Raw genomic sequence first — 26,666 nt, forward strand, 5'->3', positions numbered from 1 at the left:
AATCCTGCTTTCTCTGCGTGCAAACACACTTGGGCTTTCCCTTCTCACACTTCTCACGGAGCTCACCGCTCGGCCTCAGCTTTACATTTCCCTCCGCGGAGGCACCTCCGCAGCTGCGTTTGGGAGAAAGGCCGAGGGCGCGGCGGCAAGGCTTCCACCGCACTGCGTCTTCTGTAGTAAATCAGATTGTGAGTAGGGTGTCTGCAGCGATCCTTCGCCCTGTCCTCCAGGAATCCAAAATCCAAAACCCCCTGTGTTTATGGCCGTTAATATCATGTTGATAGATAAATTGAGTGAGCAGTTGTTGTCATTTGCACTTTTATATAAAACAGGGTAGGGGGAGTCCAGACATTTAGTGAAAATTTCATTTAACTTTATTTTTCTTGTTTAAAGCATTTATTACTTTTCCCATTAAGGTTGACATGTTCTGTTGTGTTAGCTCCAGGTGTCCACCCAGTGATTAGTCATCACATAACTTACTGCACCAAGTGATCATCCCAATAAATCTCTTACCCATCTGACAGCGTAGTTATTAGAATGTTATTGACTATATTTTCTGGGCCGTACTTTGCATCCCCATCACTATTCTGTAACAACCTGACTGTACTTCTTAATCCATACACCTTTTTACCCAGCCCCCCACTCTCCTCCCATCTGGCAACCCTTCCAAGTGGCTTCTGTATCTATGAGTCTGTTTCTCCTCGGCTTGTTCATTGATTTTGTTTTTTAGGTTCAATTGTTAGTATATATGTATTTACTACTATTTTATTGTTCACATTTTTAATCTTTCTTTCTTCTTCTTAAAAAAAGACCCTTTAATATTTCGTGTAGTACTGGTTTGGCAATGATAAACTCTTTTCGCGTTTTCTTGTCTGAAAAGATCTATATAGGTCCTTCTGTTCTAAATGATAGCTTTGCTGGACGGAGTTATTTTTAAAACTGTGGTTTTGCGTGGGGCCTTATAAGTAAAGATTTAAACCCTCATTGAAATTTCTATTTCATGTTCAAGGATGGGTTTTCTGTGCAAACAGTTGACAAATTTAACTTAGGAAGGTTAAAGTGTTTGGAGTGTCCCATAAAATATGCATTAGGACTCGGAGGGGAAAAGTTACATACATTTCCGTTCCTGTGTGATCTTCTTATCATTTTGCAAACACAGCAGAAAAAGGAACTCCCAGATAAGGTGGCCGTGACACCAATTTCACCAGCACCCAATAAGGAACGCTGTCCAATTTGTGGTTTTATGTTACACTCCGTGTCTGAGAACAGATACTTCTGTTCCAGCTCACAGCAACCAAGGAAAATACCTGAGAACAATGATATATTATTTCTGTGTATTAAATTTGCATTGATTCTTCTATCCCTTCCCCATACTCAGCTTTTGGGGTTGTTACTACCTAATAAATATGTTCTCTTTTAAATATGTATATATGATAATGGGAAAAGGAAGAATTGAAGTGATAATTCAAGAATTGAAAGAGAGAAAAACATTGCTCCTACATTTCTTATACAACTTCATTTCTTTCCAGTAAATGAGGAAGGTTTTTTAAAGCCCAGCCTCTCCAAGAGAGGGCAATAAATTAATTACTTCTAGTTATTGAATAGAAGCTATTGAACAGTAACTCAAGAAAATATACTTTTTAAAAGAAGATAGACTTTCATTTTTCTTTATTGTGTTTAAGTTAGTGAAATTATCGTGCAAAATAAAAATTCAGAAATATAAAATAAAAAACTATTAATCCCTTTTCTGTACTCACAGCTCCTTCTAAGTGGTCTATCATATCGGTTATTCAGCCTCCTCCCTCACTTTTATTTATGCTCAGAGCCGTAAGCATGCACATAAGTCATTGACTCTCTACCTTATTTTCCAAAGATCCAATCATACTCTGCAATGTCTGTTTTAACTTAAAATATATATAATGGGCTTCCCTCCCAATCTGAAGGCCTAGGTCCAACCTCACTCTAAATGCTAGCCGCGGAGTGGTTTTTGCACGGGATTTATAACTCAGGCACTCCCTCCCTTTCTGGTAAATGTTCCAGTTACTTTAATTTTTGCCACACTGCCATAGTACACGTTATGTGTATGTGTATATTTATAGTCAGCTGATTTTATTTCTCTAGGATATCATCTGAAAACACAGTAGATTTTTTTATGTAAAAAGTATTTTTATTTTAATTAAAATTTTAATTTTAAAATAGAAAATTTTAATATTTTCAGGTACTAAAGCAGCATCAGAGAAAGCAAAAAAGGATAGGACAAAGTAATAATGAATTCTCAGAGTGGCCCCCAGAATCAGCTGCTTTTAAGAAAGCAGTGGTTCTTGGTGTATCCCCCGGATTTCCAATGCCAATGACCTGTATTGCAGTTCCTCATTGCAGAGTTTCAGTGTGATATAGAGGGGAATCGACAACAGCAATAATAACAAGCGCTTGAGAGGATATGAGGAAATTAGAATCCCTACCTACTGGAGAAAATGTTAAGTTCTCACTGTGGAAAACAGTCTGGCACTTCCTCAGAAGGTTGAACATAGGCTCACTGTCAACCCAGCAAACGCCTCTCATAGGTACATGTCAAAGAGAAATGCAAGCATATGTCTACCTAAAAATTTGTACATGACCATTTGTTATAGCCCAAAGTGGAACCAACTCAGATGCCTGTTAACCAGTGAATGGATGAGTTGTGTTCTATCCATACCATGGGATATTATTCACCGATAAAAATGAATGAAGTGCTGATACATGCTACAATTGTACAAACCTTGGAAACGCTGTGCAAAGTAAAAGGAGCCAGTCACAGAAGTCCACACCGTGTAGGGTGTCTTTTATTTGAAATATCCCAAACAGGTAGACCTACAGAGACACAGAGGAAATTAGTGGTTGTCTGGAGCTGGGAGAGAGGGAGAATTCGAGGGGAAATGGGAGATGGCTGATTGTCGGTGCAAGGTCTCTTTGGGGGCGATAAATACGTTTTGCATTTGATTGTGGTGGCGGTTGCACACTACCATGAATGTACTAAACGCCATTTGACTGTACACTCCAATGAGTGTATCGTATGCTCTGTGAGTTATACCTCAGTAAAGCTGTTTTAAAAAAAGAAAAGAAAAATAAACAAGAGAAAGAGAGAGAGGAGCAAAATCTAGACGTTAGAATAGCCTGTACATAGGAGGGAAAGAGTCCCATGAGTTTGTATGCTGGACCTCTTGCCCGTACTGTGTGTGGTCACCGGTGTGACTCTGAAGCCAGTCTGTCATGTAGAGTCTTGTTCTTTCGAAGTCACACAGTGATAGTAGATGTCTTGCCTGCAGGTGAATGTCATGCTGCCTTGCCACTTTGAAAACTGCCTCCCTATTTTGACTAGGTCATGGGCATATATGAGAAAAAGACCCAATGACACTTGTTTTTTCAACCCCTTTCTTTTATTACAGGGGTAGCTGTGCCCTCTGCCACATTCACTTGACGTATTTGCTCTCTCGTATGGTCTTTTCCACATTCTCACACACCCTCACTTACTTTTTAAAACGTGAACGTTTTTAACGACACAGCCTTCCTAGGTTGTGTTAATTCCATTCTTCTTTTATATATTTTCATTTATGAGTGTCATGAAACAAAAATGTTTAATCTCATCCAAGCCAACCTTGCCTTTTAATCACACTGAAATTTCATCCTCAGATATGCTTTATTCTTGCTGCAATTTATTGTTTTGGTCCTGTTTCAAATTATAATGGGAAACTGTTGTTGGCCCAGCTGAGCAAGGTTACCAAAATGCAACGTGCAGGAGATAAGTCCTGACTTCACCAGTCTCAGCCAAACAGACTTCCATGTAAAGATTCTAAAAGGCAAAGAGAGAATGTACGGAGATGGTGTTAGGAGCGTTGCACAAGACACCGTGGAAGATAAGAATAATATATCCTTATCTCTTTGTTAATTGAAGCCAAAGCTGATTTAGGCAAGACGGTCAAGATTTTAGCCCAAATCCAGATGCATCTTTGCAGCCAGTTTCTGCCTTTCTCTTCCCACTTTACAACGCCTTCAAGTGCCCCCCTCAACAACCCCACCCAGCCCTCCGGGGCCGTGACACCTCAGCCTGCTGGGTCTACCTCTCAACACTGCCTGTGTTTGCCACAAGGATAGCCCACCTTGCTAAAGTCCACCGGGGTGTGGGAAATAATCTAATAGGCTAATTTATTCTAGTATAATAGCTAAGCTCCTCAAGGGCATTTGCATGAAAACAAGAGATCAAGCAAGCACGAATGTATAACCGAAAGGACAGAAGACAACAGCAGAATTGGAAGCACAGAGGCAGATCTGGGGTGGAGAGATTTTTTAATGCGGCGGTGCTGTGGTTCTTCTAAACTTATTTGAAAATATTCCTCTCCACACTTTCCAATTGTACTTTTCTCTGTGATTATTCCTTTCATTTATCCAGGCGTGTACCTCTAACCTGTTTCTTGGTTAGCTCTTCTTTCATGCTGATCCCATTTACATGAAGCCATCTCTTCACCCAAGTTGTAACACCCCGGTGGTGAAAAAAATAGGGTGATAAAGTGACCTGAACAGAGCTAGTAAGAAGTGTTAGGTGAGGCCCATTGGAGGTCAGGCTAAGTGTTCATTCCTAGTGGAGACAGAGGTGAACTTTCATTCAGCAAGAAAACCTAACACTTTGCTTGTGGGCTCGCATTTCAGAAAGCAGCTCTTAAGAGTTTTGAATCATTGTGAGACATCGATTTTCCAGACACAGATTTTTAAGGGGTTTGGGACACACACATCCGTTCATAGGGATCATCTTCTGTGTATTTGTTTGCAGAGTGATTTGTGTTTACATACCTGGGTGCCCAATAATGAAGGCTGCAGTTTTCTGCTTTCCTTCGCCTCATAGATTTTTGCATCAGTGTGGAAAGTCAATCGTGTGGAAGTGTTTCAAGTTACAGCTCAGAGATTAGAAAGGCGGTTTTATTGTCTTTTAACTTCTCTTGCTTTTATTCTTCAATGTGGGCACCTGCCCAAATAGAGGGAAGATGCCCAGGACCCTGTCTTTTATTTTCACCCTTTAACAAATTGTATTCGTCTTTTGAAAAATCAGCATGTTGGATGGCTAGAGTTAACTGTTGTAGACCCTTCCTCCCCTTCTCCCCAGGGGAGACCCTTCTACCCTTTCTCCCCTTCTCGCATTATGTTGAATGCGACATATAAATTCTCTGTCTGCTCTCCCACAGCTGTCCCATTAACTGTCCATGACGTTGACTTGGCTGGATCTGCTGTGATAAGTACAATTCACACTATTGCTCTTAAAAATACCGACAACGCGGCTCTTACCTCGTCAAGCTTGCCCAATGTCTGTTATCAGGCTCTTTTTCTCTGTGTTCCTTCTTTCTTTTTTCTTTTTTGCTACTTCCTTTTTTAACAGACTTTTAAGTTTAAATACTTACATCTCTCTGAGAAGCACGGTTTGATTCTTAGCTAATTGTAGCAACTGATTTTCATAATTTATGAGCGTCATTGTCAGAATCCATTTGGAAGTCTGGCCAAGACGAAGCTGATTCCAGCTTCTGATACGGCCGCAGCAACAAAGCGATTAACCGCACGTGTGAAAGTGTGAGCAGACCCGGAGGGGGCCAGCAGCTCTGCAACCAAATATTTACCGTGTTGTGCATGACGTTCGATTTCATTTTCTAGAAGATTCAACATATTGTTTTAGCACAAATAGTATGCAATACCTTAATATACAGGAGTGGGCAAAAGTAGGTTTATAGTCACAAGTATGCAAAAGACAAGAGTTTATTCTTGTATTATTATTATTTATTAATTATTGCATTATTGACTCATATTACAACTGTAAGCCACTGGCCAAACACTGGATAATCTGTTTCTCACAGCAGCCAATTAACTTTAAAATGTCTGTAGTTTTAAGAAAAAGAAGTGGGAAGATGAAATCTATGAGTGTTTAGACGGGTCTTTATACACTGTTATTCTTTCCATGGATTTTGATTCTGGGCGGAACCTAAACCTCCCGCTCCCCCTGGGGTGGACAAAAGGAAGGCAGGGCCACAGGTGGAGGCACCCTGCAAGCCACCCCGTCTCTCTGTCTTCTCATCCATGTCATAAACATCTGCAAAATTTGAGAAATAAGCCCAGAATTGCAAATGTTAATCGCAGCCATCATTGGGAAGTGTCGTCAAATTCAAACACTCTAGCTTTAACTTACTGCGGCGTCCCGAGTTTTGTTATGCTCGATTTATAAGTAGAGGCCTGCAGAGTTCACAGCCATTTATTTTGCAGGGGACTTGATGTTATCATCAATTTTTAAGTACATAGGACTCCCTGTGTATTCTTAGAGTGCCCTTCATTTGTAAGAATTGGTCCACTCGAATCAATACAGGTGTTTATTAATGAAAGAAGTCAGATGTCTGCAAATTTTCAAGACATACTCCAAAATTTGGTGTATGTACACATATGTATATGGTATATGTTTATATTGGTTGTTAAGCTCAGAAGATGGACTAAAAACTGACCCAGCTCCTCGTTCTGCTTCATCTTGAGGGAAGTCTTTTCCCTTCCAAGGTCGTGACTTCTGGGTGGGAAAATCCTGTCGTTTAAGACTAGAGCCAGGACACAGGAAATAATTCTGACCGTTTCCACGGCTTCCTAAGTGCGCTGCCCTAACTTCTGTCACTGACCGCTGACCCTCTCTCCGACTGAGGGGTCCTGGCCTGCATCGCGCATGCGCCCATCCCTCTGGGGTCGCTTGTAGGTGAAAAGGTGGACAAAGACGCTGGCTTTAAGCTGCCAGGTGTGGGGAGCCAGGAGTGGTGTCCCCTCCCCCTCCCAACCCCAGTGATTTCACCCACTTGACCTTTGTCATGCGGTGCTAATGTAAACACCTGGAGCTGATAGTTGAAAAACCCGAATGCTTGAGTGTGTATTTTATATGGAGAGTTTGTTTAAAAACAAAAACAAAACTCTAACACTAAAGCTAAACATATCCTCACTGGCTGTTGTCTTTTTTCCCCCCTAATTAGGACAGAATTTTACCCTAAGGCAGTTAGGAGTGTGCGAACCAGCCACTCGAAGAGGCCTGGCGTTTTGTGCGGAGATGGGGCTGCCCCCCCGAGGGTACTCTCTCAGTGCAGGGTCGGACGCGGACACGGAAAACGAGGCGGCGATGTCGCCGGAGCACGCCATGAGACTCTGGGGCCGGGGCGTCAAGTCCGGCCGCAGCTCCTGCCTGTCCAGCCGCTCCAACTCGGCCCTCACCCTGACCGACACGGAGCACGAGAACAAGTCGGACAGCGACAACGGTGAGTGTGCCTGGCTGCTTTCTGACAGCAGCCTTCGGTGCTCCTGTCCCCATGGACCCTAGGGTCTTGGCTGTCTTTATCCCCTCTTCCCTTCTGTCCTTCCTTTCTTTTGGTCCTTCCGCCTTTCCTCTTGTTTTAACAAAGTGAAACTCAAGAAATGACCTTGAATAATGTATTTTCCCCCGGAAAAAGGAAATCAATATTCGAAATGAGAATGTTCAATTATGCAAGCTGTCTATGATGTTAGCTGTAGTTTTCAAAAAGTTCCATCATATATGGGGGGGGGAGGATTCGCTTTGACTTATCTTGGACCATGTCACCTATTATCCTCTATGGAGCCTCAAAGCAAGTGGTGATAATGTTTAGCCCAGAGCCAGCTGGCAATCAAAGACGCTTTGTAGATGCCTCTTGAAGGTATCTCAAAGAAGTTGCAGAATCTTAGAATGGATGAGTGAGCACACAGAATAGTGTATTAACAGGGCTCAAGTGACTGAAGAACCAATTTGATCATGCTTTAAACTTACTAGTTGATGAGAGCAACTGAAATCTTGGTGAAGAGGGGGAGTGTGGCCTTTGATGTGCTTTGGGGACTGGATTACTGTGCAATTAAATGCACACATCAAATTGGATTTGGGGATCTCCAAGCAGCAGCTGCACGTATTGTCAGAAAAATGCCTTTATAAATTATTAGGATTTTTTCTTATTGCTCCATGTAGGATAATAATAATAGTCAATTAATATGCATTAATGGATTTTAAAGAAAATTTAATTTTTAGTCAGTGCTGCTTCTAGGAAGTATTGGGGCATCAGCACCAATGGCCTAGACAACAAAAAAATATTTCTCCTTCAGCAGTTAATATTCACAGTGTACTTGCCACTTCGGTCTAGTTATTAATGCTGTGTATGGGATGCATCGAAAAGCAAAGTGAAAATTAAAATGAGAGAATTGGATGACATTTGAAAAGAAAGAGTGTTGTTTCACCAATGATATTTCATTCTTATTATTTACCAAGCAAATGGGTCAGCTTCGTGTTGTCGTAGGAAAGCAGGTCTATCCATGGTCAGCTTTCAGGTTCAGCTGCGTCATAGTCGGAAGCCCCACCGAGTGCTTCTCGCTGCTCAGTATCTTCTCCCTCCTGATCGTGAGACAAAAAGTCCGATTCGAACCAGCTAGAACAGGGTCTCCATGGGGTACTTTAGTGCATTAAACCAAAGTCAAAAATCAATTCATAATGTGCCCTCAATGTATTCATTTTGGAAATGTCAGGTTTTGGTGGAGACTGGCTTGATTCCAACACAAAAGAGAGAACGAGGGCAGCGTCTTTTGACAAAACGAGTCTCTGAGTCAGACTGCCACCGTTTCCCTGGGCTAATCCACTCACCTCAGTGGAACCCATGCTTCTATCAATTTTTGGTGTGGATCGGGAGTCACTAACCGCGAACACGCAAGATTTGGCATGAACTGTGTTCCCTGCCCATCTGCATCTTCACATTGGGGGATTGCCCTTGGGGCAATTGCAGATACAATGGTCATATTCACATGTAGCATTTGGCATTGGGTTTTTTTTAGTCCATGATAAAAATCTGTGGTGGTTATCGAAAAAAGAGTAGAGTTTGGGAGAATAACACATTCAGTGCTGATTGTCCACCTCTCTGACTACGCATATCCACATGGGTTAAATAATTTTTCACCTTGGGTCAGCTCATCCTTTCTGCCCACAGCCTCTGTGGCATCTCTCTCCCCCTCCCTCTCTCTCTCTCTCCCTCCCTCCCTCAAGGAGTGTACCTTGTTATGGTGTCTGTCTTGGTAAAATATAAATTAATTTTATCATTTTTAAACATTACGTATCTGCTAAAACGATCTCACCGTGAATTCCCAAACACAGGCCATGTTTTTTTCCTTTGCAGCAAATATCAAACTACCAACCGTGCAACCTTTGGTTGACAGTGTGTGACAGCCAGTGACGGGGGCACGAGGAGGAGGCCTTGTGCGGTTCTCACGCCACCGGCCCTCCCCCTGCGCAGGGACTGTTGTTCACTAGAGGAGGGGCTAGTTTGCCCAGGAATCTCAGAGACCTTGCTCTCGGAGTGATGCGAGGGCGAGGAAAGCCAGGCTCTCATTCCTTCAGGTCGGTAGGAAACACAAGGAGGAGACAGGAAGAGAGAGTCAAGGGCCCTGCCTGGAAATTCAGAACGTTTGGCAGCATTTGTTAGGAGTAAACGGGTCAGCTGAGTTAGGAGTATGAAGTGTCAGAAGTCGCGTTTGTGGTGTTGGGCAAGGGAGGACTTAAACTCCTGTTTACTCTTTACACAAGGTTTGGCGGAGGTTGTTTTTAAACATCTTGATGGTCTAAGAACTCCTAACTGTATCAGCTTAAGGAAGCAAATTTAAAGGAAATAAAAGAGATATGACCCCTTCCCACATGCTGGGTATTTCACAGGCTTCGTATGTACACAGGAACATTTCAGATGAATTTCCTTGTTCTGAGTTTTCACTGATTAGTCAGAAGGAACGAGATTCCATTTAAAGGAATTAATTACGTTAAGACCTGGGGAAGCATAATTTTCTGAGATATGTATCAGGCCCTATAATTTTAAATTGTGGAATTAAACAAGAGTAGTTCGGATTTTTTTCTGATGTAAAAAAATACTTTTTTTCCCCTTAAGCTGGGTTATGGTAAAAACGAAAAGTTGTAATCATATAAATTGGTCTCTTGACACCTTTATAAACAGTTCTCTCAAAACTATTTCATGTTTTAGCATCACTGCTTCTCGTCAAATATTTCTAACATAAAATTACTATGAGTAATTCAAGCCTATCCGTCTTAGGTATTTTCCTTGCTTGAGCTTTGAAAGATTATTCATTTGCCAGGTATATTTCCCTTTGACTTCCAGTTATTGTAATTGTTTCATTTTACTCGTGTCTGAATGACCTTGAGCAATATCACCGGAAGTCAAAACCAGAGGCCACGTGTAACACGCCGGGGGAAACTAATTTAGAAGGCAGGCACCGACTCGTTTTCATCCCCTTCAGCACCGCACTTTGCTTTGGTGGTTTCCAGCATTTGAAATAACAGTGAGGCAAGGCTGTTTTCCCCAGAAAAGAAAAATGTTCTTCAACATTTGTGAAATTATGCAAACCGAGTGCCGATGTTCTAGTCATAACTTCAAAGAAGAGTTTAGTGATGAAAAGGGATTAGATTTCACTTATTTATTGATAAAGGGGCCAACAGTTCAAGTTCAGAAGGCGCTGGAACCGCTGTGAGGCCAATGAAATTTTGATGGTCGGAGCATCCGCGAGAGGAAGAGAGCATCCCGACCATGTCACATGTCTCCGTGTGAGCAGAGATTCCCAACAAGTGATAAAATTTATTATTTTGCAACAACTAACTCTTTACCAGCCATGGGGATTTGAAGTTAAAAAGAATTTTGAGGGGGGAAAATGGTATAGTCTATTGAGTTTCATATGGAATTCCAAATGCTAATTTTGTTTCAAATTAAGAGGATGAAGTTGTCTTTTCTGGACACTTATTTTTTTAAAGATTTTATTTATTTATCTTTAGAGGGGAAGGGAAGGAGAGAAGGAGAGAAGTATCAATGTATGGTTGCCTCGTGCGTCCCCCGCTGGGACCTGGCCTGCAACCCAGGCGTGTGCCCTGACTGGGAATCGAACCATGATCGTGTGGTTCGCACGCCTGAGCTCATTCCACTGAGCTACACCATCCAGGGCCTTGGACACTTATTGATTGCCGTGGTTGTTGCCACTGCCCTAAGTCATCTGCCAGGCCCCGTGCAAATGCTAGAGGGCCAGTGGGTTGTGACCACCTGGCCTGTGACCAGCTTAGGAGCAGCACTGCTCATAAGCTGTTGAGAAGTTATGAAGTCAGTGATGGAATGCCCTCATTAATCAAAGGTAAAATTACCAGTATCCTTTGGATTTTTAGGTCTCTTTTCTTCTCTGATGTATTGCAAAGACGCTCACCTGATTTCCCATGATTTAGCTTTGCAAGGACTATGATCTCAACTGCAATTATCCACATAAATGTCAGGAACAAAGAACTGTTTTTCAAAACATCAACTGTTCAGCTTTCAACATGTTAGTCTGTGTATCTTTTCCCAGGAGAATACAAGCATATATTTCTGTCCTTTGTCAGCCAGTGGTATGGTGTCGTGCAGGATGCCTAGGTTTGGACCACACCACTTAGGGGTTAGACCTTTTCACTCAACCCCGACGACTCTTTGTTTCTGAATCACCCCAAGTTCAAGTTCCCAACTTTCTCATCTCTGCCTAGTTGAACTGCTCGTTCCAGAGATGTGTGCTCTCGCACTGCAGTCCTCACCGTCCTCCTCCTCCCTGTCCCCACGGACTCTTCCACACAGTGGGAGAGATGACCTTTGAGGTCAGACAGACCAGGGGAGTTGGCGTTCCTCTTGTACCTCATCATGATTTGGGACCTCGGAGCCCAATGGAGGGCAGAGTTGAGAATGTGCTGTAGCAGGCAGACTCCCTGGATTTGAATTGGTTCTTCACCTCCCAGCTCTGTGACCCTGGGCAAGTTCCTTAACCTTCCCGTACAATAGTCCCCTTCTAGTATTCAGTCCTACGGGTCGTTGTGAGGACTCATTGAGGTTGGTTGTATGGCTTGCTTAGAACAGTACCTGGCATCTAATGAATTCCAAATTAAGTGTGTGCTCCTACTATTTATAAGAGCTGGACATGCATAAAGGACCCATGGACAAGAACAACGGGGAGGGGGGGCAGATTAAATGTGGGACTGGGGGTGGGCAAGGCAAGGGAGAATAATGGGAGGACAATGATAATTGAACAACAATAAAAAAATAAAACCCAAAGGTCAGGAAAAGAAGAGCTGGAAAATCATTTTTATATCTCCTTCCTAAATAGTTATGAAGATTAAGTTAGATAAGCAATATCAAGGACAGTACCTACACAGTTTTGGCCCACAGTGAGTGTCCGTCCCTTCCCTCCTCCACCTCTTCTGTGCTCTCCTTCCGCATTAGTGACGCCTTTGCACCTTCGGAAAGGTGAGGGAGAAATACTGGTCTCCTCCAGAACGGGCCCTGATCATTTGCAGACTCTGGAATTCCTGTCACCATATACTGATTCTTTTATTTTCCTCTGAAACCCCATATTCTTTTTAATTTACTCTAATTAAATGAATGTGTATTGGATGGTGCTGCTAATTAGCCTGAGGGCCATGGACTTCAAAGACGTCACCGTTCTCCTTCCCCTCTTGGCCGAAGGGAATTTCAAAACTAGTGTTTTCCTCAAAGGCACGTTACTTAGGCAGCCAGTCGATTACGAGGCAATTGAACTGCTGTGCACCAGTATCAAAGAAATCGTTGTGGGGAGACTGGTTCTCACCTGGGCTCTCGGCAGTGTACCCGTGACAGGCCCTCAGGAACGCGGCACTAAGTGTGCATGGTACTAAGCGGTAAGGGCTGATGTGGCTAACACACGCTCTCACATTCAAGTGCAGTGTTTTTGGGCATCGTAGATGCTGTGCCCAGCAAAGCACTTCCAGGAACCGGTCTACTTGTCCTGTGAGCTAGTATTTTACTAAGTTGACCATCGGTGTGTTTACAGTATACACGTTGAGTTATTGTACTTTAAAAAGGAAAAAGGTGTACCCCTGAAACCAATTTGATACCCCGTTCGGGTGATAACCTGTACTTCGGTCTCTCAACGGAGAACCGGAGCTATTTTGCAATCCAGACGCGCATGGGAGGCGGACACACGTTCTCAGAAAGAGCGGGCAGTGTAACTTCTCTTTCTGAGCAACCAGGTGTAGGTGAGAGCGAGGAAGTGGGTGGACTTGTAGCTACTCTATTACCGAGTCAATTCTAGACTAGTTTTTGAGAAATTGCTGGTGGCATCGGGGCACCTTGTTGTGTCCCATACACGTGTGAGGCCTCCAACAAGGACGCAGCTGTCCCTTCTCTCCTGGCTGTTTTCACAGAGGGGAGGATGCTATGTGAGTTTTCGGGGGATAATGTGAAGAGAAGCGTGTCACTGTGCCTAACTCGCCTAATGCCGCCCCTTCAAACTCCATCCAAGAACCTTTCAGCCCACCTTGGAAATCGATTGTAAGAATTAAGATGGAAATCCCTTGCTGCAAAGAAATAAATGGTGTTTCAGTGTTATTCTAATTTTATGGGATTCTATTGCACATACTAAACTATAACTTGCATATAAATTCCATTACGGGTCCTCTTCTGGCATGTAATGGTCAATTCTGGCATGTTCTGCTGCGGTAAATTATATTTTATGTTTTAGGTGCTCTAGGATGTCAAAAATAGCAAAAGTAATATGCTGCATGGTTATTAAATCAAGCTCTGACTTAACGCACTGCTTGGCAGAATAGAGTCCAATAGTTTCTAACGTATAAAAATAATTGCATTGCCTTGATGTGTATACATTTCAGTTTAAATAATGACTCGTCACTCTTTTAGCAAAACCTTCATATTTCATTTAAGGATGAGATATATTCATTTTGTGGATATGTTGCAAGTTGTGACTTACATGATTTTTTAAAATTTAGTAGTATGAAACTAGGATTCAGAAGACGGTCAAGTCCATTACCACCATTGTTATCCCTGAAGTATTTGTAGTCCCTGAAGAATATTTCAAGAAATGTGTACTCATTTCTATCCTCTACTCTAAGAGGATTATCAGAACCTCTTTGACCATTTGCTGCCCTTTGCACGACTCTGGCCATTTCTACAAAACTCAACTTACGTTCTAAGTATTTTTGTCCCAAGTATATAGGATGTATACCATCTCTGTTTAAACTCTATAAATATTTTTTAATTGTACAGTTGAAACCAAAGGAAAGCGTGCTGTGCGCATATCAAAACTGATGATGTATGCTGTTTTGATTTTTTTAATGTGTTTCTGATACGCTTAAAAAAATCACAGTGGTAGCACTAACGTTGTTTTAATTAATGGACTGAATAGCAGTGACTGCTGAATCAGGTTGATTAATGTAATTATCACTGAAATAGAAAAAATAAGTGTTAGGGCTTTGGAACCTTAGTTTATTGGCCATTCCAAGGGTATTCGGGGGTTTAAAGAGCAGCCGACTAATGTTAAGGCATTACCAAACATTAGTCTTTTTAAATCCAGAAGGGGAATGACAAAAACAACAGCAACGGTGGCGGCAACAAAAAATGTTGTGTGAGTGGTATGTCTATGAGAAATAGCAGTAGGTTATAAAAAGCCAGAGCGATAGTTAGAGTTACATATTACGATTTGGAAAATCGTGCCTTTGTGATATAATTATTCAGACTAAATTGAGTAATGGGTTTGTCTTGAATTGGCTACTAGCAAAGTAATCAATAGGAAGGAAGCTTTCAACTTCAAACGGCTTCCAAAGCGTGTTAAAGTTCATAAAGAGAGACCTTGAGAGTTTGACACACAGCAGACGGAGATCCCCAGGGGACTTGCAAGTGCTCAAATGAAATGTCAGTTGCTGCAGAAAACACGTACAAAACATTCCCCTGCAATGGACTGTGTCTCGTTGACTGTGCCTGGGATACCGTTGTAGAGATTGTAGGTGCACCCCGGGCGGACGGAGGAACCAAAGGGCCAAAAGAACCTACCTAAGGAGTTTGAGGCTTTAGCTAATCATCAGAATCTTTTAAGTATTTAATCACCGTTTGCATGTACTGCCTCAATAGTCCAAGTAAAATGATAGGTAGCGACAGAATGATAAAAAAATAGAACTTCAGATGAAACAAATTTAAGTATAACATATTTGAATGTTTAATCTTATATCCTTAATTATCTATTTGAATTATTTAGAATTACATGTTTATTGGACGACACAGAGAACCAAATGGATAATTTTTAACTCATCTCTATTTTGGTATTTATACTTTTAATCTTTATCTATACCTATTTTTCTGGTTTGCAGGCCCACGCTCAATCCACTGAGCTACACCAGCCAGGGCACTATACATATTTTTCAATTAAATTTTCAAATTCTGTTTGACCCAAGTTTCCCCATGTTATTAGATATTTTACTGTTGTCCATAATACTTTTTCATGCTGTGATTTACCCTAATTTGTTTAACATATCCACTGCCTTTGGATTTCTAGGTTGTTTCACTGTTATAAATTGTTGTTTCACTATTGTAAATTGTGTCATAATAATTGTGTCCTAGGGGCTAAATCTTTGCCACTAATTCCATTATTACTTTAGGATAAATTCTTGAAAAGTGGGCTCTCAGAGGCAATGGGCATACGCAATTGGAAGCTTTAGGTGCACTCTGTCAAAACATCCTGCAAAAAGGTTGTGTCGATGGGCGCTCCCACCAGAAGTATTGAAAAGTGACTTTTTTCAATAAGCCACTGACACCAAATGTGGTCACACTTTAAAATGTCGGCAACCTGGTAGATGAAACACAGTATGCTACTGTTGTAATTTATATTCATTTGACTAATAGGTTGACTGTATTCTCACAGAGAGGTATGCACTGTTTGTATTTCTTCTTTTGTGAATTGCTAGTTCTTGCCCTTTGGGCATTATTGTCCTTCTGTTTCACAGGGGTACATGGGGAAGTGGGTCTTCAAGACATAAGGACGTGGAAGGGAGAGATGGAGTTCAAGGACACCAGCACACTGACCCTGACCTTTCCCTCTTGTTTACATGTGGCCTTGATGAGACAGGTTTGGAGGACCTGATGTGGGTAAACACCTCCTTAAAGGCAGGCCTTCTGCGTGTAGAGACATGCGTGAGCTCCGCAGTAGTGATGGGTACTAGTGCGGTCGTCATGCAGAACAGCTGGTGCCTGGCACGAGCATCTGGCCCTCGCTCCGAGGAGGACACCACTTGCTCACACAGCTGCACACTCCTAGTTAGAGATGTCGGGTACCACGAAAAGCTGTGTTTCTCCAGCTCAGAGGAGCAGAATCGTTTCCACACAGTTTCTGTATCCCTATTCAACAGATTACAAACTTTAAGCAGGAGATAATAGCAGTGGGAAGTCTCCTTCCATCAATCCATAGCCTGTTGGAAAGATGGAGGAGATATACATATTTTTTTCTTATTGAATTGCAAGTGGTTTCATATTAAAAAAAATCATAATTACACTTTGTCTCTTAATAAATCCGTATCTTAAAGTTTTCAAACAATGTTTCTTCAGTGTGATTTTAAGATAATTTTTATTAAAAGACTTTAATATTGTCAACTATATTATTTACATGTGGCTTTTTTATTCTTAAAAATGTTGACTTTACCCCCAGAGCTAATAATTGTTTATATTTTCTTACTTATATGTTTCTTTCCTCTGTTTTACATTTAGTCTGTGAATTTTTTAATGTGGTTTGTGGTTTAGGAATCGAAATTTATTTTCTTCACATGATTCACATTTGTAAATGCCATTTAATTTAATTAGGGGATGCTCCATAATGTCTAATAAATATATGCTAACCTACTTAAATTTCAGCAATGAGACAGCAGTAAAAATTTGTTCTGCTAAATCTTTTCGAAGTGAGATGAGATTTGTGAAATCGCTGATATAAGTATTAGTTTTTACATACGAAATTTAGGTTTGGTGGTTTCTGAGAGCTCTAGAATGCTAACTAAAAAATAGGCATTTTCAAGAATACACAATTAGCTACAAGCAGGGAATTATGTAATCTTTAGGCATTGCAAAATACATACTAGTAGAAAAACAGACTTAAATAGGCTTATGGAAGTTATATATAATGTCAGAAGCAGATACTGAGATCTACTTTTTCATTAAAAATAAAGCATTAACCCTGCAAAGGTCAGGGTGTATTATGCACATGTTTTGTGAATATCCATGTTTTTAAATCATCTTTTTATTTTGCAATTGCAGTCGACGTACATGTGATATTAGTTTCAGGTTTACACCGCAGTGAAGGGGTATTACATAACTTACTAAGTGATCACCTCAATAAACCTCTTATCCATCAGACAGCATCCATAGTTATTACAATATTATTGACTCTGTTCCCTATGCTGTACTTTACATCCCTGTGACTATCTTGACAACCAGTTTGTACTTCTTTTTTTAAAAGATTTTATTTATTTATTTTGAGAGAGAGAGGAAGGGAAGGAAAAGAGAGGGAGAGATACATCAATGTGTGGTTGCCTCTCACGTGTCTCCTACTCAGGACCTGGCCCACAATCCAGGCATGTGCCCTGACTGGGAATCGAACCCACAACCCTTTTGTTTCACAGGCCCACGCTCAATCCACTGAGCTATGCCAGCGGGGGAAATGATGCTGTGTTTTTGAGTGCAGAACCTTACAAAATGTTGCTGTAGGAGAAAAAAAAGGAAAGGCCACGAGCAGATCATTAAAGCAGACTGTCAACTGCACAATTGTTTAAAATCATTGTGGATAGAAGAGTTCACTTTGCAGTTTGTGAGACAGCAAACAGTGTATAAAAGATGTTATCGAAAACTAAAAATAAAAGTGGATTTAAAGGACTATGTAATGATTTTGTTAGAGAATAATGTGGACAGTGAATATGGCAGGTCTAGGTCTGACTGGTCTGTCCCTAGAGCCGGACATCAGTCGCCATTCAGTGCGCAACAAGAACGCTGCCTCGCGGGGCCCCACGGGATGCCCGCGCACTCCGGCCCCCTCGGGGCACTCACGTGCTGCTGGAGTGGGAGCCTTTGCGGTTCAAGAGCAGCGTCTGAGAGCGTTTGATTCCCATACACTTCACTTGCTTCCTGCGCCATCTCACAAGTGCTGCGTGAAATATTTAGATTTCCTTTCCTTCCTCTTGACTTTGTGTTTCTGCACCGTCGTCCTGGGGGGGGGGGAGGGGGGCGGGGGGGATTTGCAATTGCTACACCTTCCTGGGGAACTGCCTGGGGAGCATCGGAGTGTGAGCCAGGACGGTGGAGGGAAGGAGGCTGCAAAATCCTTAGTAGGAAGCCACACTCCCCTTCCACCGGTGGGTCTCAATCCTGTTGGAGATTTCAAATCGAGATGCTTGAGCTCCGCAGTCAGCTTGGTAAAGGCACCAGGCCCTTCGGTATGGTAGTGGCAAAGGGCCTCAACTCCAGGAGCTCTTACTGTAGCGGTTGTGTTTTTCGGGGTCCAGCGTTCACTGCCTGGTTCCGCCATTAACACACTGAGCGCACTTACTTCTTTGTCTTAAGCTGTGAGGAGATTTGCCTGGAGGGTGAGAAGCCAGCAGAGGCTGCAGTGTGTCTATAACGCGTTGTCATCTTTACCGGCTAATTCCTGGACCGATCTCTGGAGGGGTAAAAATTGATGAAAAGGAATCCTTTAGGGGGTGAAATTTTGTACTTCCAAGGATAAGAACATCGGCCGTACACACTTGCCCCGTACTTCACGTAGTTTGTACTGAACGTGTAGCCCCTCCATAGCAGACAGCTGGCAGGCAAGGTTTCTCAAGTATCCAATGGGTGAGGGGCTTTGGTGGGCCCCTTCCATGAGATATGTTTCTTCTTCTATTTTAATTAGAAACTTCCAGCCACAAAATCCCTCTTCCTCCAACCAATTCTGGTTCTTCTCTGAAGACGTCATTCTTTCACAGAAGAGTTTGTGTTGTACCCCAAACCCTTCGACTTCTCACGGAAAGTGTCGCTTTGTAACAGTGACCTCAGTTAGAAGTTCAGAGATGTCATTTCTTACTCTGGTTCTGTCATTCGCTCACTGTTTTATCTTGGATAATTCACCCAATGTCTTGGGTCTGAGTTTTTTCAAACGCTGCCTTCTTATCAATAATCTTTAATATTCGTTATACCATCTTTGTTTCACTTTACCAAGTTCATATTGCAAACTTTTCTGTCGAGGGTTTCCCTCAAGGGAGGGAGGTCCTATTAGTTTGGGATAGGTCCCGCAGTGAAGATAGGAAGTAGAAAACTCGAATGAACCACCTAAAGTGGTGGGGAAAATTAGATTTATCGTTTGTATTCATCAAACATCATCCAAGCTTCCTTTGCCTCGTGTGTGCTTCTTAAAAGCATTACATCTGCAAGGGATGGAACTATGACCCTGGAACTAATGCAATATACACTATCGCCTACCAAGTTTATTGTTTTTTGTAACTGGCCATCCATCTATGTTACTTAATTATCACCAATTGCTAAAATAAATTAATTTCAGTACTAACAGTTTTATCGAAGTAAACATGAAGAATTCTATGGTATTATATTATGTAAGTTAAGAAAATTCCCTTTGTCCTCATACTCTGGAAGGGTCCTCATACTCTGAGAATTCCCTTCGTAATACTCTGGAAGGGACTTGGGGGTGAATACCTTACCATACCTAGCAAGGAGCTTAAATGTTTAACAGATGAACACAAACATAACTGACATGACCTAAACATTTCCATCAGTCTTTTCCAAAAAAAGATAATCAAGCCAGTTCTAACAAGCAAAAGCTAATCAATACCATTTTCTCTTCCTCTTCCATGCACTTTTCAGAGAGGAAGATTTGATTTGGAGCATGCTGTTTCGTTTTAACTGTAGTCACACTTGGTTTCTGTCCATGAATCATCTTTACCCCCAGCTCCCCACGTACTGGGTTATTATCTGCATTGTTCCTGAGATGCGACAGGCTCCGCAAACACAGTCTGGTTCGGGTTATTAGTGCACTGCAGGCATGTTCATGTGATTATCAGCTTGTTTCCAGAAGAAATGATCTCCGCAAATCATTTCTGCTTTATGTCGTCAGAGGACCTGCCAGATAATTGAATATCATCATCGTAAGTCTGATGGAGACCTTGGGAGGCATCCGTTCTGGTCTCTGTAAAGAAGCCTGGGGATACACCACTGAGCCAGACCGTGTCGTGGTTTTTGTGAATCGATCTGTATCTGTGTTTAATTAGAAATGTTTCCTGATTTTTATCGTAGGTTCTTGGCGCAAAGTGGAGACATTCTGGTCCTCAGTTTTCTGTCCTAATCTTTCTCACGCTTGAAAAATAAGACTGTTACCCTTCAAAACTAATTAGGCCCAATATTCATTCCCTGATAAATTGATTCTACTGCCTAGACCTAATCATTTTCATTATTCACTGAGCTTTTCCCCAATTCATCATGTCCCCGTAGTGTCTGGGGACTGCAGAACACACACACACATACACACACACACAATCTTGCGGTTGTAATGATAATAACACCCCATTTCTTCTCTAAGTTATTTTCCGTGCACGTGATGTGTATCAATAGTAGGTTAAAAACCAAGGCCTCTGTCTTCAAATTATGTTTTCGATGGTTAGGTCCCCTTTAGGCCCCTTTTACTGAACTCTGTTCTATGTCTGACTCTGATGTTACTGTGCCCATTAAACAGACCAACACTTGTTACTTTTCCCTTCCCCCTCCCTTTATAAATTTCTTTGTAATTTCAACTTCAGATTGCTTTAGAATTTTGCATAATGCTCTGATTTCTCAGATTGTATTTCCTACTGTAGATTCCTAGACCACGGTTTTCTTATACTGCTCTCTTCGTATCCTCTCATCTTGCTGATTTAGTAAAATTGTATTAGAAAATCTAGTTTACTAACCTATGTGTAATCAGGAGACCCTCGCCCTGCTTTCTCCTGTCATCATCACTGGAAATTTCTCTGTAACAGACCTATTTGACTACATGTTACTTTCAACCCGCAGTTCTTAAGAAGTCCGGATGAGCAGTAAATATCTGTTTGAAGGTTCAACTTCATACCTTTTCAAATCTCATTTCCCACACTAAGAGTCAATGAAGCTTTAAACAGACCTAGGTTTGAAGGGGAATACAGTGTGTGAGATGTTGAAAGCCTGCTCCACAAATACTATAGTTTACTTATGTCTGTTTTTAAAATGCACCTTACAGTATCTAATTTCTGTTTGTAGCTTCAGATGTTATACAGGTAAATTATGCAAACTCTCATTAACAAAAATAACTCGTGATCTTTTGCAAATACACTTTCAGTTGCACAACTATGGAAGAGCAGAATGGTACCCTTTCAGTAGCCTACTTTATTTTCCCTAACAGTATAAATCATTAGGAATAAATTGTGTCCTGTCATTGTAGCTAGTAATTGGTGACATTTTCTTGTCACTATGGGATTATAAATCACAGCAATATATGTGCTGTCAACAGATTCATTATGTTATGAAAAACATAAAGCAGTAGCCTGTTTCTTTTAACGATACTTTGCATATTTTCTATATTAAGTATGACAGTTACATCTTTACAAGGTTTTAAAGAATGCACGACAGAGCGCTTTTCATCATCAATAATTTTAAATTGTTTTATTATGCTTTAGATGTATTTTAATTATTTCTATTTTCTTCATAGCTCACTTGGAAAAAAATATTTTTCCAAGAGTATTTTGTGTGCAAACAGATATTTGATCAATAAGACAGGGTTTCTTTTTTAAAAGGGGTGAAACATACAAGAGACATACAAAAAACTAAGCAGTTGTGATACATTTTTATATAGCTCATGTCATAAAAATATTTCCAAAAGCTGTAAGAGTAGCTATAAATACAAGGTCTTTGGGGTTTGTGTGTGTATAAGAAATAGAGGTGATTTGTCCCATCCTGAAGGAAAAAGTAATCCGTTTGGAAGGAACATTAGCATGGATGAGCCCCAGAATTACCTCCCTCATTGATAATTAAATCAGCGTGTTAATTTTCCATTCCTGGCAGCCCTCTAGATCCGTGTCACCTCTCTGACCACCACCCCCTGGAAGGGAGGTAAGCTCTCTCCGGTCAGCAGCTTCTATCGCTTCCCCAGAGGGGGGTTTATTTTCCTTTGCTTCTTCCACACTAAGACAGAAAAGCCCTGCTGGGTTGGGGAGCGGGGCCAGCAGGCAAGCCGCTCCGCCTTCCCTGGAGCCCTGCCTTCTCTTCTGGACAAGCTGAGCAGCCTTTCCCCTAGGAGCCTCTGCAGCGCAACTCGGTGGTCACTGCCTCCGGCCAGCTCCAGCTCCAGCTCTCGGGGAGCTCTCGGCACCACGACTCCCCGTCGAGAGGGCGTCATCCGGGCTCCTCACTTGAGTTCCCTCTTTCCACACTTTTGAAGTTTATCTCCGATTCCCCCGCTTTGCAAAAACATCATTATCTGAGTTTACATTGTGTTTTATTTACTCATTCAAGACACAGAGCCAATGCATTGCTTCTCATTCTTCAGGGGCTACAGAGCTGAAAAACAGGACCTACCCGGGTGTTCAGTATAGTATTTGAGAAATAATTCTAGGAGAGGCTAGAATCACTTGTGCATTTCAGACCTCTTTAGTCCAATGCTCGCCTCTTTTAACATTCCTGAATTTATTTCTCAGTATCTGGGGCAATACATCGATGGTTCAGATGTCCCTTTTCTTCCCCACAAGGATTTTCTTTAACAATGAGAAAATTTGTAAGCTTTCCAAACATAACCTTCTCTAAAAATGTGTTCACGTGATGAACTCACACAACTTGCATTATACATTTTCAAGTCAACATGATGTGGCCCAAGCAGAGCAGAATTTGCTATTTTTGTATTCCCCACTTACTATTTCCAAATTACTTCCAAAATTTCAAGGTTATTACTTTGTCTTACTTCTCTAATGAAGTCTTTTCACTGCCGTGTGATCTGAAATATTTGTTTATTTCAAAGCTCTTCTTTGCCCCTGGTATACAGGCAGCATATACATTACTTAATTCACATTTCTGTTCTTCTTTTCTTCTTTCCTTACATTGACAAATCGCTATTTCTTTCCCTCAATTCTCTTGATTTCTGGCTTCATAAAATGTCTGTTTACCAGAGGAAGCAGGACAGATTTGAATCAATCTTAGGAAACATATATTCTCGAAGCTTATTTTTCCTGTTATTCAGATACCAAATAACCTCATCTTTCTCTTCCTTGAGATTTGTTATGAAGACATTATCAAAGGTTCTGCCTTATTATTCACCAACCTGTAAATAGACCCTGTGCTTTCTTGCCTGGACGGTGATAGGCAGAAACTCTGCCGTAATCTCCCAGCTAGGCTGCCAAAATCCTGCCCGGCCTTCAAGGCCCCACGTAAGTACCTCTTCCGATTGGTTCTCCTTATAACCCCAAGGGGAACTGAACTGACCCGCCTCTAAATTCCCATAGTGTCTCTGCATTCTCACTCCCCAGGACAGTTAGCATTCACTGCATTATTTTTTAACTATATCATTTTGAAGTTATTTATGTGTCTGTCTTATTTTCCTACACCAGATCATAAATATCTAGAGAAGAGGAACTAGACTTTTAAAACCTATTCCATGGGTTGTGTAGCAATAGAGCCAAACCCCATGTAGATGCCCCGTTAAGTTTTTCAACAACCGGATGAATGAATGAATGAAGTGTCTATTGAACTGAATGAATGAAGTATCCATTGAACTGGGCATCATGTCAGAAAATGGTGGGGGGTATAAATAGAAAATCTTAGCTCTATGCAGACAAACCTCTTGCTCTTCTTATGGGGAAAGTAGACATTCGTGTACTCTGGCTTGTAAATATATTTTATAAAGAGGGTTATCTTGTGGAGGTTTCTTAAAGCACGTTTGTAGCAAGGAGGATGGACGCACTGACTGCCGAGATAGACTGTTTTAATTAGCATGCAGACCATCAGCGCAGCCCCTGCGATGGCTTCTTCTCATTTGCTTTCCCTAGATTTTCTCTCCTACGTGATTTAGATACTTGCATAGCTGGAAATTTTAAGCATTAAATTTATTGCACATTGTCATTACATATTAAAATTATTTTCATAATCTTGAGTACTTTAATATATCATATGTTCTTATACAGGTGATTTATGTTTAAAAATTTCCTTCGGCAAGCTTTACTCATACACTGTCATTTGGAACACTTTTGAAATCAATATCGTAGGATACTATAAGGAGAAAAATATTTCTAAAAGTACTCCCCTGTGTTCCCATTAATTTGTTTATTATCAAGGTCTTTATTAGGAATATAGTTGCTGGTGTAAGCCTATAATAAACAGAGTATAATTGAATTTTCAATATTTTGTCACTTGGGAGTAATTTTCTTCTAAGACCTCTGCTCCATCTTCTGACTAATTGTCAGCAGTTACTCAGTATCACCACATTAATGCCACCAAACGCTGCAGAAACAGCTACCTGACCGCGTGATAGTTAAAGAGACTCATTTCATGCCCTTGATATTTTCTCTTTAAATTATTTACCTCAATTTTAAATATCATTTAAAATGCAATCAATGGAATGAGCCTACATGATGGGAAAATACAGATTCAGACATAAGCTGAGATTTGTTAGGGGAGATGATGCAAAAAAACTGTCCTGTTGCAAGGCATTGCAAGGCATCTGTCCCAAGACATTGGAACACCGGCAGAGTGGAGCCGGGAGTGGGCTTAACCAGAGTCAGCTCCGGGCACTGGGCATGGGAGGTGTGGACAGCAGACGGCTCCTTCGCTGTGCTCTCCTTGTTTTTTGGTGAAGCTACTTTTTTTCTGTGACCTTCGTCTGGGGTGACTCAGACATTGTGCTGATATTATATCATGCTGAATAATATCCTAATAGGATATTGCCAAAAGGAAATGAAGACAATAACAGTTGAAATGCTGGATGCAGATGGATTGATGGGGGAAATAAAAACCCTTGTTCTTGTTGGTGCTCTGTGGTTAGAATTGAGTGTGTCACACGTCCAGGACACTAGTCGCCAGCCCTGCAGCCATCCAGGTCTAGGTCTGTGGTCCCAATATAATCAATACTTCCTCCTTACACTCTTAGAAATGTTTAGGGTCATTGAGTTAAGTGGTCACCCAACCCCTAACACATTTTTAGTTCAGTACACCCTCTGTTTCCCAGATGGCTTGCTAATGACCCACACGGGAAAATGAAAACAATTGTGTTTCTGTTCAGGAATTCTACACTTCACCTACTTTGCAAACCTATTTATCCAACAATTAAATTTTAAATGTATATATAGGCCCAATTTATTTTTAATCTAAATATTTTAATTCTTTGCTTGTTTTCGATACACTGTGCCCATAAAACGAATCATACATACAGTTTTAGGCAGCGTAGCTTAATTCAGTGAAAGCCAGCACTGATGGGCGGGTGCCCACGAGGCCCAAGTTCTGCGCTAGGTTGTAGGGAGGATATAGGCAGAGGCACTTCCCTGGGGGGGGAGGGGACACTGAGGTTCAGAAGTGGAGATGGGGGGTGCTAACGATGGTCAGCCTCCTCCTCTTTGCAGACTCTGTGCTCACGTGAAAAGTGGTGATCCCTAGTTTACAAACGAGGAAACTGAGGTACAGGGAGGTGCACCCCGGTCTGTCCCGAGCATCTACACCTGCCATGGTACAGAGCACGGGAGATCTGCTGACAAACCAGACAGAGGAGGCCCTGGCCTCGTGGAGCTTACACAGACAGGCCGCCCGGCACAAGGAAGGAACTGGCTTCGGGGAGAGGGCGAATCCAGGGAGGTGGGAGAGACTTCTTGGGATTAGAAGGTCAAGGAAGTCTTCTCTGGGAGAATGACAAGTTCAAGGCTGAGATGTGCAGGATCAGAGTGAGTGGGTCAGATGACTTCGTCGGAGAGGGAAGAGAGGCCCCCGGCTGGGCCTGAGGAGGGCAGAGCCTGCTGCAGCCCAGGGGAGCTGATTGGGGGCAGCTGAGGGCTTTTTCAGGGACAGGAAGACTGTGGCTTATGAAATGAGGTTGGAGAAGAAAGTGGGGCTTTGTAAAGTCTGGATTTTAAAGCAGTTGAACTTTGGAAAAAACTAAATTGGACTCCAGACTTCTTACATTGCAGTGGCAACCACAAAAGTGTGTTGAGCAGGGATAGACGCGGTCCAGCTGGCCCGAGATGCCAGAGCCCACATCCAAGGTCTGGAGTGGAACACAGGCCAGCCTGAACCCAGAGCCCAGAGCCCAGCTGCACCTTCTAACCCACCGTTTCCCCTGAGACCCAGCAAACCACCGAGTGCGTAGCAGGAGGCACTGCATTGCCAGTCACCGCGCTGGGTGATTCTGAGCAGAAGACGGAGCATCCGTTTGCACTTTCTTTGAAGGCTTAAAGAAGGAGCTAGCACTTGTCCAGAGGCCAGAGAGCAGTTCAGGGAAAAGGCAGAGCATAAAAATGGGACCAAAAAGTGGGGCAACGTAGGCTGTTTGTGGGGGAGGAAAACTGTAGCTCGAGTCCCGGACTATACATCACCCTTAGAGTGTAGACAGCGCCTTGCAAAGGTAGGTTGAAGAAAGACTTAACAGGTTGTCCATGCTCGTCCAAGATCTTTGTACCAGTAACCAGTAGAGAGTCCCTGAAGGTATCTGAGAAGGACGAGGGCATGATCAGAGCTATGCTTTAAGAAATGTGCATAATCAGAGAGGCAGGGCAACCTGAAAGGCAGAGATCTAGAGGGACG

At 42.0% G+C, this 26,666-nt stretch overlaps 1 protein-coding gene across 3 annotated transcripts in view; it reads left to right on the plus strand.

The window, feature by feature from the left end:
* TENM3 (teneurin transmembrane protein 3) overlaps positions 1-26,666 on the plus strand; it is a 407,467-nt gene that overhangs the window by 14,926 nt on the left and 365,875 nt on the right. For all 3 annotated transcript variants that reach the window (XM_037055127.1, XM_037055128.1, XM_037055129.1), the window contains exon 2: positions 7,017-7,295. In XM_037055127.1, the coding sequence (XP_036911022.1) occupies positions 7,017-7,295 (279 nt within the window). The remainder of the gene's footprint in view (positions 1-7,016; positions 7,296-26,666) is intronic.

The sequence above is a fragment of the Sturnira hondurensis genome, unplaced genomic scaffold (genome assembly GCF_014824575.4).
Source record: "Sturnira hondurensis isolate 20B ecotype Veracruz unplaced genomic scaffold, ASM1482457v3 Scaffold0008640, whole genome shotgun sequence".
NCBI lineage: Eukaryota > Metazoa > Chordata > Mammalia > Chiroptera > Phyllostomidae > Sturnira > Sturnira hondurensis.